The sequence below is a fragment of the Carassius carassius genome, chromosome 30 (assembly GCF_963082965.1).
Source record: "Carassius carassius chromosome 30, fCarCar2.1, whole genome shotgun sequence".
Lineage (NCBI taxonomy): Eukaryota > Metazoa > Chordata > Actinopteri > Cypriniformes > Cyprinidae > Carassius > Carassius carassius.
The window spans coordinates 30,045,532-30,061,566 of record NC_081784.1 but is presented as its reverse complement, the minus strand read 5'-3'; the positions used below and the strand labels follow the sequence as shown (position 1 = coordinate 30,061,566).

General features: G+C 40.7%; 1 protein-coding gene across 1 annotated transcript; it reads right to left on the bottom strand.

Moving 5' to 3' along the window:
* Positions 1–403: 403 nt before the first annotated feature.
* LOC132111026 (chitin synthase chs-2-like) lies at positions 404–12,842 on the bottom strand. The gene is made up of 19 exons (XM_059518200.1): positions 12,708–12,842; positions 11,126–11,261; positions 10,429–10,614; positions 8,455–9,545; positions 8,247–8,348; positions 7,943–8,107; positions 7,466–7,613; positions 7,297–7,362; positions 6,033–6,267; positions 5,382–5,582; positions 4,075–4,359; positions 3,605–3,784; positions 2,963–3,506; positions 2,741–2,868; positions 2,141–2,496; positions 1,137–1,247; positions 838–1,055; positions 652–718; positions 404–504 (listed from the first exon to the last, which is right to left on the bottom strand). Exons 1-19 carry the CDS (start codon positions 12,752–12,754, stop codon positions 436–438), a joined length of 4,335 nt encoding a protein of 1,444 aa, XP_059374183.1. The 5' UTR covers positions 12,755–12,842; the 3' UTR covers positions 404–435.
* Between the last annotated feature and the right edge of the window lie 3,193 nt (positions 12,843–16,035).

Genomic DNA, 16,035 nt, shown 5'->3' with positions numbered 1-16,035 from the left:
TGTCTGTCTGTTCTTCACACACAGCTATAAAAAAGTAACTTGTATGTTGTTGTCATGATGGAGATAATCTTTGTGTTCAATGGAGTAAAGCTCTGGAAGAACACGGTGAATAATGATGACAGGACTCTCATCCAGCTATGAATCAAATGTGCTTTCCACAGAGACTGACTTGTCCAGACCAGTTTGTTATACAGAACATTTAATATTTGACAGATAAATACAGTAACACAGAGATAAACTAGCAGGTGATCAAACATTGTTCAAACAATACTTAAAAAATGTTATTTGGTGCACAAATCTACAGTAAACCAATCCCAGCTCCAGTTTCTGTTGCTGTGGAGTAAGTCTGGCTTCATTTTATAATTATTTTATATGTATGATAAATCATTTTTAATTGTACGTAAGGAGCAAAAGAATCAGCGTTTGGAAACCGTTTCACAAGTCGTCAGCAGTGATGGTAAGATTTTGGGGATTCCCCAGGATCAATCCCTCATCTTCATCCTCCTGCAATGAACAAGACCATTGTAAAAACAATATAATAATCAAGTTTAAATCGTTGTAAAAATCCAGTCAGCTTTTCAGAAGGAAGACACTTAATGTACAGGCTGAATCATGGATAAACACCATGCAGCACCAAAGACAGCTCCTCACCTCATCTCTTTCTTTGTAGTTTTTCTCCGAGCTTCTGTACGACACCACATGGATGAGGGTGTACACTCTGTAATGAGAAATAACAGGGTTTCACATCTCAAATAATCAAGCTCCATACATGTATGTATGTGTACATGTATATAAAAGACCGGGTATCAGTGTGGCAGTATGTGCTGTGAGGTTTACCTGTGGTAAAGCATAGCCAAGAACTGAACAATGAGCAGAACGGCGAAGGACAGCAGAAACATCAAGCTCAAGGGCTCCACTCTCAAGGGCTCTAGTGCCTGAGTACCGTTAGGATAGTACTTGGGAATATTGATGCTCAGAACATCAGTGCCAATGGCCTGAAGGAAGAACGTAGCTACAACCCAGAGGACGTTCACTATGAAGTACAAAAACACTGCCTGCAAAACACAGAATAGTGCTCATTTAGTACATGAAGTCACAGGCCTGGACAGATGAACTTCTTCATTTGCCAAGCGTACCTTGTTCCGTAGCGACTTGAGCTCCCGTGTCACTTCCTCGAGGTGAGCTTTGTCATCTTGTATGGGTAGAAGATAACGCTCGATCAGTTTATTCCAGAAATCATGTTCATCCTGGTAATAATAGGGAAACATAAACATACTTGTAAAAGACTACTCCGTTTGGCTGCATTCGGTCAGTTAATTTAGCCAAATGCATTACTTATCCTTTGATAATCTACTGAAGCTTGATTAACCCAAATGAATCTAGATTATTTTGTATTATAGTTGGTCTTGGAACAGTATTTCTGTCAACCAGTTCAAGCCAACCTAAGTTTATAGACCAATAACAATTCCTAAGCAATTCCTACTCATAAATGGTTAAGATTGGTGTTCCAAGCCCTACCCTTAGCTTTAGCCCTTAATCATTGACTTGACACTAGCATTGAATACCTCTCAAATGACTTTTTAGATGATTTGACCAGTTTGGACATGTTCTTGGATCAACTTCCTTGTTCCTGGAATAAAGTCCCTACTCCGCAATCAGAGATTAGCTACAGGGTTTGTGTTAGGGCAGGGTTGGCAACTGAAGAGTTTAGATCCAACCATAGTAAAACAAGCTAATCAAGGTCTTCAGGGTTACTAAAACTGTGTTTCCTAACCCTGTTCCTGGACTCTAAACACTATTCAACTCCTCCTAATTAAACACACCTGAATCAGCTCTCATTAAAAGAGACTCCAATATCTGCAGAGGAAGGGTCTGATAAAGGGGACATCCAAAATGATTGGGGCCAGTTGGCCTCCCCTGTCCTGGAAAGCTACAGACAGGCTCCTCATTGGAGCTAAACTCTGTGGAAAAGTGGATCTTGAGGGCCAGAGTTGTCCATCCCTGGTTTCTAGGTGGTAGTTTATGGTTAGCTGGAGTCAAGATAAGTGTTGTGTTTGATGCATTGATGGGAATGGAGATCCAGGAACATGTCCTACTTGTGTAAATCTCATTATAACATCAAGCATCCAGAAAGCATTACCTCAGATAGCTTCTCAACCTGTGGAGCCACAAGCGTTCTTTCGATTGCCCTCTTGACACGCCTCTCCAGTCTCTGCGCTCCGTTCTCGATGCGGTTGGACTTCACGATGCGCCTGGCGACTTCATTCAGAGCATACTGCAGTTCCTCCAGCTGACTCATACTCAAGACGTCCTCAGGACCCACTTTATCCCTCAGCTCCTCGTTCAGGGTGTCGCTGAGGATCGACACCAGTTCCTCGCACAGATCCTCCTTGTTCTTGTTTCTCAGTGTGTATCGGATCTGCTCCTGAAGGTTTCTCTTCAGATTGGCATACGTCAGTTTCTTCAGGAACTCTGTCTTGACGGGCTCCACCCAGTCTGTCCGTTTAAATAAGAACAACGTCAACAACAACAAGACCAACTCTACACTCAGAACAGGGTCCAGATGAGGATTGTACTGTATGCAGTTTTGATTCAGATATTCTCATTCTTTTACTAATCTGAGACACCCATTTAAAGTTTTCTTAACACCCATTTACAAATTGTACTGACAAGATGATCATGAATCACTTGTACTATATAAAATCTATAACTATAGGATCATAACGATGTCATCTCTTACCACTCTCAGGCACAACTTCTTTTGGCTCCAGAGTATCGTAATCACTGTCATCATCATCATCGTCGTCATCATCAAAGTCTGTTTCATCATTAAATTGGTCATTTTTTCTCTCATCTTTGGAACTCCCACTGGAAGATCAATTTGAAGCAACAGTTAGGGAAAAATTATGAACTTTTCTGCTGCATTGCAAATGAAATCAACACACACTTTTATATTCTTTACCTTTTATCAGAACAAGCGTCTATTTCCTCGTAGACCCTGTTGAGATTCTCTTTGGACTTATCCTTCTTATGAATCATCTCCTCGAGGTCGTCCTGGATGTGTTTGTTGGCATCTAAGCTGTTCTGGACTTCATGGGTGCTCTGAGCCTTCGGGTCGTCAGGCTCAGTTTTGGCAGCTGGTGTGTTTGGATTGATGGCTTGCTGAAATTGTTGAAGGACTAGACTCTCGGTCTCCTGAGTGACTTGGATTTTCACGTCCCAACAGCACATTTTGCAGTCGCGATTGCACACAATGCCCACTTGCTTTTTCTGCTCCTTTGCCTTGTTAGTTTCTCGAGTGCCCCAAGAGACATTGTGCATGTTGACTAGGGAATATATGGTGAGGAGGAGATATCCACTGGGAATGCAGATGAAGTACATCAGACCGTAGATAATCAAAGTGCACTCCTGAGGGTGAAGAATAGCTGTCACCATGTACAGGATCGCACCAGACACCAGGAAGAGTCCAGTAGGGGTTATAAATGTCCCCTGTTTAACCATGTCACCTAAAATAAGACATCCAATGAAACTGAATATCAACAAGCATGTTTTCAACACAATTTATACATACAAAAAATAAATAATAATAATTAACAATAGTTACCAATAATGGAGAAGAAGGATGCAGTCATCAGGAATGCGTATATGACACTGAGAATGGCAGCAATGGTGATTTGGAAGTTGGGTTTGGCCACAAAACATATGATCATGTAAACAGTTGGAGGTATTACGCCAATTATTATGGAAAGAGTGCCTTCAATTCCAAACACAAATTGGAACGCTCCTAAAATGGAAAAGAAAGAGTCAATTACACTAGTCTTTGCACTTCACATCAGTTTTCATACATGATATATTCACAGAGAGGTATTTTGACCAGGTCATGCTTAGGAAGTCCAAGCTGGTTAACCAATCTGTGTCTTGGGGCATAGGTAGGTAATACACAAGCCTTGAACAGATCGACCAGATGGTCAACCAGGTCAACCTCAGCCCCATCAGAAGATGGTTTTAGCGGACATTTCCAGCAGGGCAGCTGAACCACAGTAACACGTTTTTACCCAGTTTTTTTATATTTACCTGCTATCATGAGGGTGACGGAGGCAGGTCCCAGGATAGAGGAAGCCACAGTGAAGGTCTGATATAAGATGTAGAGGATGGATATGGAAGAGTTTCTCTGGACTGTTTCTTTGCCGTGGTGAAGCAGGTCGAGAGTGTTGGCCAGTGTTGAAGGACCCCATCGACGCCTCTGGTTGTAAAACTCTTTGAACTCCTGCGGTGAGTTGGTGTAAGCATCTGAAGCAGCGTTATACTCCACACGCCAGCCCTGCTGCAGGAGAAGAGTGCACAGCCAGCGGTCCTCACCTGCAGGTGAGCGGATGAGAAACATGATGAACTGACTTTCAGCGATCATTCAGAATCAACTACACAGAAACATCAGATGCTGTAAGTTATAGACATCTCACTAACTATCTACTTTACTGAACAGAAGTGCTGCGTTAACCTGCAACTGTTATTTCAAGGATCTGTTTCTCTTGATCTAACACAAAAGATGATGTAACCTTATCATGTTGATGCAATTACATTTTAACTCAACTTTAAATAAGACCATTTAACTACAGATTTTACCACAAGAAGCACATTATTTGTGTAACCTTCAAAAACAATCTTTTATGTAACGTGCTCAGTAAAAAACATTCATAGTTTCCCTCGATTCCTCTGTAAACACACCTCTCTGCATCAAATTTTCAGTAAAACGTTTATTTTGAATCTAAACCACATTTGGTTCTTTAAATGCTCCATTTTTCAAGTGTGAAGAAAAGCTAATATTTTGTAATATAGATAATTTAGTTGTGTTGTCGGACTTGGGAAATTATTATTCTTAACTCATTTTAAACAAAACTGTTCGTACATGTATATGGAAAATGCATGCATGTTTGCTTGTGAGTTTCATTAATTTCAAAGTGCTCCCCCCTTGAACATGTTAAATGTGCATATGTGAGCAAAGTGGGGGTCAGAGAAGGAAACTCTATAGAAACGATGCTGGCTGCTCATGAATTTTGATGTAAAATGTTCTATCCGTGTCATGTGTAGACTTTAAATATTATTCTTTGTTAAATATAAACAGGTAATATGGCATTAACACATTTTCACCCATTAGGCATTTATGAACACTGCATTACTAAACGCGACAAGTTTCCATACATTATAGGAAAAGGCTATTTGGATAATATGTCTCGTTGGATTACAAGATAGTAAAGACAAATGTATGCAATAATGCAAGTCACTGCAAGTTATTTATAAAGCATAAACCAGACTTCTAGTGGATGGTTAGCATGCTAGTGGGCTATAGAAACAGGAAGGGTTGACTCTGAGGAAGGGTTTACCTTGATCGTACTGCACATACTCAGAGGCGCGTGTGGCTTTGGTGGTGTATCGTTTCAGGACGTTGTCGTCCATCAGTGCAGATCCTCTGAACAGACTGAAACAGCCTGGACTGCACAGAACCGAGCCAAACACGTGCTCCGCCGTCTTCTGAAGCCAGTGACCCACCGCGTACTCGAACTTCTGATACCACACCATTGGGCCTGAGACACCACACACAGAATCGCTGACGTGAACAATGGGAAAGTGGAGTGTCGTGCTCATATTGCATGTGAGCATTTTTATGTTCAGGTTATATGAGCACTGTTATCATATTATAAACGCTGATTTGCATGTTTTATTGAGCTATCTGATCTTTTCGATAGCCTTTTTTACTCTGTGGTGTTAATATAAAAATGCAGTGACTGCCAGGAATGGTTAATGTCAGTGGACTTTGTATGTGATCAGAATTAAATTAACTGGCCAATAAAAGGGCGCACCATTATCTTCTATAGAATCCAAACTGCTGCTTCTTTCTTGCTTTAAGTCATGTACCAGTTTTGTCAGTGTTATGTATGTGTTATGCAATTTGACATCCTAGATCCCCTATAAGCTTTTTTGAGAAGAGGACCATTCCTGTTCAGCTGTGTGATGTGAATGCGGGTGGTTTTTACCCATTCCAGTGGGGTGTATGCGTCCACAGGCTGCGCCCACAGTGTCATACATCCTCAGCCGGTCGACCAGCAGAATCAGAGCGGCGGGGTGGAAGTCTGTGTCTCCATCCAGAGCCATGATATATGTGTTTTCATCAGATATGTGCCTCCTCTTGCTGTCGTTGTCTGAAGTGGGTAGTAAGTAGCTCTCACCATCTAATGATATGAGACTGGCACGAGACGGGTTGTTTTGTCTCTGTAAGAACACAGTGTCAACAACAGAAGGGGATTTTCAGCAAGGCTTAGAAATGAAAAAAATTAAAATGAGATTGTTTCACTCTGAGCAGAATCAATATTATTCTTTACTCAAAAAGAGTAGTCATCTTGCACCTAGTCATAGCCAATACAGCATAATATTTTATAACGACATTTGGGCCCAATATTTTAAACAAAAGGATTTTACAATTTCAAGAAAATGTAAAAAATGTACAATTTAAAAATTTCTATTTAAAGCAAAACTGAAGCCTATGTCTCTCATTCGGCACAAATCCAAATGTTTCCATATGTTCAACATATCTGGATGGTAAAATATTATTATTATGTAAACCATAGGCTTTGTACTTCACTCGCATTATCAGTCTCATCCACTTCCAGCTATTTCTGACTGCCTGATACTGCAAACTGGTGTATCTTACCATATTATTTCAATATATAATGTTAGTCATGTACACACTTGTTTATAGCACAAGCAGTTTTACAGTTTAATGCACTTTGTTATTACTCTCGCTATTTCCCTTTAGTGGCCATTGAACTGAAAGTCTTGCACATTCACAGAAAACAGACTACTCCCGCGGTGGTCACGCTGAACACTATTTAAATTGAGCAGTGTTACTTTTTATGTTTCTTTAACTCTGTTTTCCCTTGTAATAGAGGAAACTGTTACTCAATAATAAATGTCCATAAAGATCAATCATACATCAATCAAAACTGTTTGAAACTTTTGCAAAATAAAGAAAACAAGCTCATGCCATCACGGTTTCCTTTCCGTGAACTTTGGTTGGAGCGTGTCACAATGACCGAAACTCAGCACATTTCTTTCTTTCGTTTAGAGATAATCTGTTAATGATTTAAGTGAAATATACCTGGTGTATAAGCCAACAGTATAAATGTATTTTTTACGTATATAGTTTTATTCAGTTTCTTTCCGTTCACAGAAGCACTGCAGGTGTTGCGTGACCTTGTGTGAATGCATTTTATTCACCATCCAGCAATTAAAAAAACTTACTGTTATTTTCTGAGGGTTTTTGACATTGTATCCTTTCCATCCAAGCAGGTAATACAGGTACATGATCTGAAACACACACATGCTCAGTCTGGTTCAGGTAAACGTTCAACATTACAGTTGTGAAGACTGAATTACTTATCATACTAAGGAATAAGACTTTGTGATTCACCTGTGACCATCTCTTTTTGTGTCGAATCAGTTGTTTGTCTTTAAGATGGACGTAAAGCATGTTTCCCTCTGGCATGACAAACACAAGACGACCACCATATGGTGTTTCAATGATAGAAACTTCATCTGGCTCCTTATTTGTAAAAACCCTTGAAGGCAAAAACAATGAAATTTAGTTTGCAGCTGCTTGTGTGTATATATATATATATATATATATATAGTTAACAAAATTATAAACTGCACATTTTAGAGTGGCCTTTTACTGTGCCACACCTGTGAGGTGGATGGATTATCTTGACAAAGGAGAAGTGCTCATTAACACAGATTTAGACAGATTTGTGAACAATATTTGAGAGAAATAGGCCTTTTGTGTACATAGAAAAAGTCTTAGATCTTTGAGTCCAGCTCATGATAAATGAGGGCAAAACCAAAAGTGTTGCGTTTATAATTTTGTTCAGTAATTAAGCGTGTGTCTTACCTGTACACCTCCATGACTACTTGTATGAGGTCACTGACGTAGATGTTGACAAGCTTTGTCTCTGTGTCATTTTCATACATGAAGGCATCATCAACATAAATATGGCACTCAAAGTCAAAGCAGTCCTTGTGTTCCTCCTTTGGGTCCCCTCGGTATCTGTCCAGTCTGAAGCCAACAAACAAGCAAAAGATGAACGAAGAACGAAGACTTAGCAAGCATTTCTTTGCTTAAGGGGTTACAACCAACAGGGCTTTGAGCTCAAATACATTTATAATACTCCTCCATCATAATACCATCCAAATACCTGAACATTGAAGTCATGATTTTCAGCATCTCATCGTATGTTTCATGCCACATTGTTGCACAAAGGTAAATGACACAGTTTTCCATGTCATTGTTACTACTACTACACGACAGAAAGAAGGAAAGGAAACAGTCAGATTTGGACTAGATTCACGCACTTGTACTGTATTACATGTATCTTTTCATAAACATCATGATTTTATATGTACCTCTCCTTGTTTGCCGTACGAACTACTTTCATTTTCGTATTCAGCAGCATAGAGAGGTCAATGAAGGCGGATTCATACAGGCGGCGTACAAAAAGTTGGGACGTGCGTTCGATCCTCTGTACCTTTATTTTCCAGACGTAATACGTGCAGGAGACCAGGCCGAGCCACATGCAGACCCCCTCCAGCGCCAGCATGGAGAAAGGCCACATGGCGTTCGGGTTGTTGAGGGACGTTTTGCAGATACTATAGGAAATTTCCAACATTATAGCCAAGGTTTTATTGAGGTCCTTGAGAGATTCAAGTTCATGACAAAATGGCCAGAAAGGAGTCTGAATTGTAAAATTTTTACTGGGTATATATAAGATACTAGAATCAGGTGTAGGGACCAGAATCTTAGCTTGCGTCATGAAAAGTATAATGCCCAGGATTAGTGTAGCTGGACCAGTTAATGACACGGGAAGAGCGAAACCGAATCTCACCGCGTGGATCTTGCAGGCCACGACTCCAAACCAGTGGCACGCAGCAGAGCAGAACGCCTGCAGGGAAAACAAACCAATGCCTATCTCTATTGTGCCTTTACTGGCTTTGGTGAAATCATCCCAAACAATGGGAGTCTCAGCGATCAGGCAGTAGTACAGAAAGTACACCCCCAGAGTCAGAGCTATTCGAATGAGGCTGGTGAACAGATAAACGGTGTCTCTGAAAGTTTCCAGTTCGGTGAGCATTTCCTGAATCTTAGTGCTGGCCTGAAAGGGGTTCTCCCACCAGTTCAGAGAAACCAGCAGGGATGCAAAAATCGCAATGCCTACATATATGTAATAACCATCTACTTGTCCTGGGACAAAAGAGGACTCTCTCACGTAGTAGTCGATCACCAGCAGAACGTAGCCGCTGAGCACCAGTATGACGGAGCATATGGGGTAGATGATCCTCCAGCTCTGCGTCTGCAAGCGTAAGGCGATCTGAAGCAGGGCTGAAAGGATGCAGATGCCTCCGGGGATGCTGAGGTTTGTGAGGACATCAAGCTTAGGCATCACAATGAGCACCAGTATCGCCGTCCCGACTGCCACCAGACTCTCAATCCCACACATCTGCAGAAGCATTAACAACAATCATTTCATTTCATTGCATGCAAGCTACACATTTCAGCAGTTCATGCATGGTGGAGATACAGGAACTACTCCAGGAGTTACTCCTCTGCCATCGAGTCATCATGAGCAGACGAAGTCAACTTCCTTCATTAAATGATCACCTGGTTCTCAGTTCCAGTCTCAAGACCCTTAGCTCTGCACATTTAGTATACATCTCTTATCGCTTCAGACGTTTGTTCTGTTCGACCGTAAGTGCCCTGCGAAGTGAACATCACAGGATATTCTGCCATGATTACAGTGAGAAGGGAGCGAATGTGTTCCATTCAGAGAGCATTAAAGTGTGTGACACGTGAATTTAAATAGTATTTATTTACAGAGGTATATTACGTCACATGTCTCTAGTAAGTTTGGTCTGTGTGTGAAAACGCTGCAGGATGTGGTGTAGTGCAAATCCGTGAATGAACGATCCGAAGTGAAGTATACTTCAACACATTACTCAGGGAGTAGGGAGCAGTGAACACTGTGTAGGGACCCTATCAATCAGAACACAGCCCATGGATGGAGCTCTCTTCTAACGAGCTGGTGCCATGCCGGAGACCTGGGTTCGAGAACGAGGTGTGGTGGTAAGGACCCGGAGGATGCAGATTTTGTAGAGCGGGGGCTCGTGAGCACTGGAACTGAGAACCACTTCTTCACAGCAGGGGCGTTTAACTCTTTTTTTGATGTGTGGGCCAATGTCTCGCATGTGACTTTCCTCTCTTCATTCCTCATTACTCACTTACAGACCCACATATTAGGACCTGTTGGACTTATTCAATTCTTTTCCTATTAAACTTGTAGAAAGCAGTGTTCTCCTGTGTTCATTTGCATCATGTCAACTCACGATTCCCAGTGTCTTTGGGTTAGGGGACACATAGCTCTTGAAGACACACTTCCACAGAGACTTCAGGAACATCAGCAGGTTTGGCATCACTAGCACACACATCAACATGAGCGTGTAGAACTGTTTGTCCACGCTGTTTCTCAAGGACACTGGACTGGTCAGGGTGGTCAACACCAGCAGAGAGCCCTACGATACAAGAAACAGCTTTAAAACACTGGATCAATACACACAGAATCATCTAGGATCTTCAGTGCTGTGTTTTAATGTGATGTAGTTACACCTGTTACACATTATTACTCCTATAATAACTGAACTGAACAAGCCCTAATCTTAGCCCTATAGTAAGTACATGGGGTTAATTAATATGACACAGTAATTATTTATGTGCTTACATGGTAACAACATCACCTTAAATAAATAAGACAAATGACAAAAAAACTTATTATAGTCAGATTTTGTTACTTGTATATTTTGTCTTTATAAAGTGAATAATTGTTATTTGTGTCTTCAGCAATTCCTGATTGGTTTTTGATCAATTAAGAATGCTAGAATTTATAATATTCATCCCTGAGCTATGACTATGATAAAAGATGGTATACTGATGTGAATGTATTGCTGTGAAAGTACACATCATGGAGAGAGGGCTCTGAGTAAGCAGTCTCTTAATATTAATGAGCATGTAATGGTCATGGGTCACCTTGCTCATGACCCCGCTGACCAGCACGAGCAGGCCCACGATAACAGCCACCAGGTTCTGCCCGATCCGAAAGCATACTCTCTTCTTCTCTTTCTCGGCTCCGATCGGGTTCAGCTGGAACGGGTCCCAGGTGTCTCTGTACAGACAGTCATTGTGGAGGTAATGACGGAGGATGAATGTGCGTCCTCCTCATGATTAAATGTGAAATCAGTGCACTGCATTCATTCAGTGTGGTGTGAAAACTAAAGTGTATGAGCGGTGACTCCTCGAATCATTGAGATGAGCAAACCATTCAGAAATAAATCGAACAAACTTGATATTAAATCTGAGATGAAACCGAACAGATAAATGTTAGCGTCAGTGTTGGATTAGCAGCTTTGATATGACTGCACAGCTCATATGCAAGCAGATATATTTATATAAATGTGTATAAATGTAACTATAGTATAATGTATAATAGTTGTAATTATATGTTATATAAATCAATAACATGCTAAAAACACAGTAACAGGAAAAAATGAACCTAAACCAAACCACATAAAGACAAAGGGAAGGTTATTAATGTTGCCATATTACATCTATATTATTACTTAGTACCATATTACTAGTGGTGTGTGTGTGTGTGTGTGTATACACACACACACACACACACACACACAGTCGCTGTAGTTTTGCCAAGTAAAACACATTCCTGGATCAACATTATTGTCCGAAAATATAGACTTAAACCAATCCCTACCCCTAAACCTAACCCTACCCATAATTCATTCCTAAAATCAGAGGGAAATGATAGCTGATTAACAAGAGTGGAGAAACACCTAATCCTGATTATAAGCCTATAAAATCTATAAATATATATTTCCTGAAAAGATGTTGATGTAGGAACATGTACTTGGTGAAATCACGCTCAACACACACACACACACACAAACACAAATGATAACCTAAAAAATATGCTTTATGTGGTATACATTAACTGATTTATTCATTTATTAATTTTTTTTCAAAACTACATTTAACGGTGGTATCAGGTAGAAATAGCTTTTATAGACGAGTAGAAATAGCAAGTAGAAACTACAAGTTACCTCTTTTTACAGTGAACACACACACACACACACACACACACACTAATGGGCACTTTCAATTGGCATAATAGTTATTCTGTACAAACTGTATTTTCTATCGCCCTACACCTAAACCTACCCCTCACACAAAACTGCATTTTTAGATAAAAAAAACTCATTCAGTATGATTTATAAGTTTGTTTGCCCATGGAGAGCTCAATTTAGGTCCCCACAGAGACACGGGTCCCCGTGAGTTGGTGTGTATTCAGGTTTAAATCCCCACCAGTCCACACACACACACACACACACACACACACAGGTCATTCAGCGTTGTTCTACTTCTTACTCGAGATTAATGACAAAATTAAATCTAAATCAGTCAATGAGTTAACTCTGTTGTGGTGTGAATGTGCTCCTGAGTTTTGTATTGATGATGACTGTCGTATATTTGAGCTCAGTAAACGAGATGCAAGCATGTTTGCGCAGTAGATGTCGAGGATGATTGATGTGTGTTTCACCTGTGACGGCCTTCTCTCTTGCGTCCGCGCTGCTTCAGTTCCTCCATCTCTAAACACTGACGCTTACTCCATGAACCGCTGCTGCGTTATGTCGTGCTTACCAGACAGAGATCACTTAAATCTCATAAAATATATTAAATCCCATAAAAGAGTTCAAAGATCTGTGAGATTCATCCCAGCTCAACATCCTTATTACATCCCTGCCCAGAAAAAGTGTTTATGACTCAGACCAAAGTTCAGTCGTACTTCTAACATGATCGTAATATTCAGTTTATCCTAAAGTGAGAATATAATGTTTTGAACAGCTGACAGATATTGAATTGAAGGACCTAATATAGCAGCAATTGATAATTTCAGCTGCTTCCAGTACCTCTTTAACCTGTAAACCCCAAAAAGGTTTCACGTGTCACACTCATACAATACTGCATTAATCATAGGACCAGGAATGACACATTTTCTCTTGGACCTGTTCCTCATTGCTCCTCTGTCCAGAGCAGCTGTATCTTCAACAGAAGACAAGGTCGGTGTGTGTCAGGGTCTGGGCCCCGTGTTTCTCCCTCGCACCAGCAGAGGTCAGCATCTCCTGTGCTCCAGGACTCCATTCCCCAAACTCTAGACCCCTGTTCACTTGTTAAACCCTCGGCTGTCCCCACTGTCAAAGACTATCCGAGATCTTAGGCAGGTGACTGCCTCGCTGCTGTATCAGGCAATGACTAGCGGGCAGCGTTTTTGCACAAAGGCACCTCATGAACTGATTTCGGACTGGTTTAATGATCTACAGCTAAATATAGAGAGCTTTGGTCATAACTAAGGAGATATTTCACTACTACAATATTAATATCTCGCTAGGAGTGACATAAAAGTGTCAAACGTTAATCAAAAACATACATTTACACAGAAACTGACCACTGTTCATTTCAGACGACATCTTTATTTTTTGGCTTAACAAAAATTACTTTTTTTTTTTATCACAGAATGAAACGCACAGGATTGTGGGATATCAGAGGCAGCGAGGATCCATCTATGTTGTTTTCAGAAACTGTCCAGATGAAGGCATCTCAGGAGACAGGAACTGAAGCTAACACTGATTTGGGACGTGCATCGATGCCTTCTGACCTTGGAAAGCGTCCTGTGAAGACAGCATCTTTCAGTCTATATATTCTCCTCTCCCTCGCCACTCTGCCTGGCTGCATTAATAGTAATTGTTTTGTTATTTCTTGTGTGTAGGTTATGGATGCAAGCACCTTGGTCTGCCGTATTTGTATCCAGGTCCTGTTCTTGTTTGAGTGGTGCTTCAGATCTTGTATGTTAAATCTTCTTTCAGCCAGACCCAGTTGTTTAACAGTGCTCTCTTACCTGTCAGTGACAGAAATCAGCCAGCAACATGGATCCAGCCGGGAAACTCTTCAACATCAACACCACAGTATTTGGGAGTGCACTCTTCTGGAGTGGCTCATCGGCCAGCGATGGAGAAGATCTCACTAATGGTCATCTTCTGGGAAGCCTGACCGAGCCACACTGGGTCTGGAGGAGTCGTTACATTAACCTTGTCTTGCGTTTGAGCGGCTGTTTACACAGTTTTGGGTACCAGACTAAACACTGGTTTTGATGCTGTTAGAAAACTCTGCTGACTAGCTGATATTTTCTGGCATCTTCTGACGTTTCCTGTGTGGAGGCATGATCTAACAGGATTCATTCAGGACAGTGGTTCTGCACACACTCAGACTTTTCTTCAGTTGTTTCAGACTCTTTTGTACAGTCTGTTGAATGTTAGTCAGTGTATTGAGTATCTCTTTGCATTAGCAGTTATTAATATGATATGGTTTCCTAGGGTATTTGTACTTTTTAATACTTGTGTAAAGTTTGAAGTTGTATTTTTGTTTTTACTTTTACTCTAGTATGTTGTATTTTTTATTATCTGTCAGTTAGCCTGACAGCATGCCCACTTTAGTTGAATAAAAATCCCAAATGTAGTTTATTTTATTGAACTGAAAGCCATCTTAAACAATGCACATATTAATGCAGTGCACACACATTATATTTCATGTACATCATCCATCATAACACACGTTTTCTATTTAATTTATTTATTTGTAATCATTTGAAAGTAGACATTTCACTCTCTATAGATTTATTTTTCATACACAGAGTTTTGAAGTTTCTCGCTTAAGTTCACATGACCCAGACGGCAGAAACCGCATCTTGTTTGCTTTAATCATTTTACGTAAGCACAACGTTTCGTTGTTATTCTGAGTGCACACAAATACACATATACGGATTCGAAGGATTTATTACTTTTATCTGAATGACCAAAAATGACAGAGTATTTTAAGAGCAAGTGGATGTCCTGCCCCCAACATAGACTGACCGTTAACGATCTGTCCGTTCACTTCACCAGCCACACCAAAGCAAACAGGAGGAGAACAGGGAAATTAGAACTGAGGTCAACATTACAATATAGTTGATTTATTTAAAAGGTAGGCTATATTTGTGTATAAAGTATTATTACGATTCCCGGTCCCGTCCCAATCCTGTGATTAATGCGTGATCCGCAGGAGTCCCGGAAAAGTCTCAGCCTGTCATGTGAAAGCACATTTTCATTTAATGATGATGGTCCAGAGCTGGCTGTGATAGGACTGAATGATGTAATAAACTGAGAGCAACCATTCAGTGAAGCACTGAAGCCAAAGGTTGAAATATTCAATATCTGCATTGACTCTGCCTTCACTACTGAAAATGTTCTTATCTCCAAAAACTCACACCGAAATATCCGAGCGATCATCTTGTTCAAGTCCACTTTACCACTGTGATGCGAGACGACTGTGAAAGGGTTGAGATGTGTGTTAAACCTTTTAATGAGACGTTGTTATCAGTTTGTGTAAGTGGGGCATTAGCCCTGACACTGTGGCCTGCTCTGATAACAGCAGCTGATCAGGCGTGTTACACTCAAATCTTGCCGTTCCCACACCTGCGCTCTGTGTTGTATCGCTACACAAGCGTGGTTTAATGTGTAACTGCTGACTGAGGCTGTGGTATTATCAGCAGCGTCACACTATATACAGAAAGCCGTGTCAGTGGCCTCTGACGGACTGGAATCTGGAACCGAAAGCAAAAAACACCAACTATAAGCTGCTATTGTTAACACTCAGCATTAGAATTACACACATTTCTATCCTCAAATATGTTGATTTCAGATTTCATGTCTGATTTCTGATTTAGGAGCACTTGTTTCAAATGACACTGATATGATTGCTCAGCTCAAAAGCGTTTGTGTGTGTATCTGTCAGACTAGCTCCAGCGACAACAAACATGTTAATCGTGTATAATT

Excerpts from the sequence above, each read along its gene's own strand:
- LOC132111026 (XM_059518200.1), bottom strand. The coding sequence starts at position 12,754 with ATGGAGGAACTGAAGCAGCGCGGACGCAAGAGAGAAGGCCGTCACAG. Across the intron at positions 6,268-7,296 it reads AAAACCCTCAGAAAATAACA|AGACAAAACAACCCGTCTCG; the intron begins GTAAGTTTTTTT and ends GTGTTCTTACAG. Across the intron at positions 1,248-2,140 it reads AGGTTGAGAAGCTATCTGAG|GATGAACATGATTTCTGGAA; the intron begins GTAATGCTTTCT and ends TATTATTACCAG.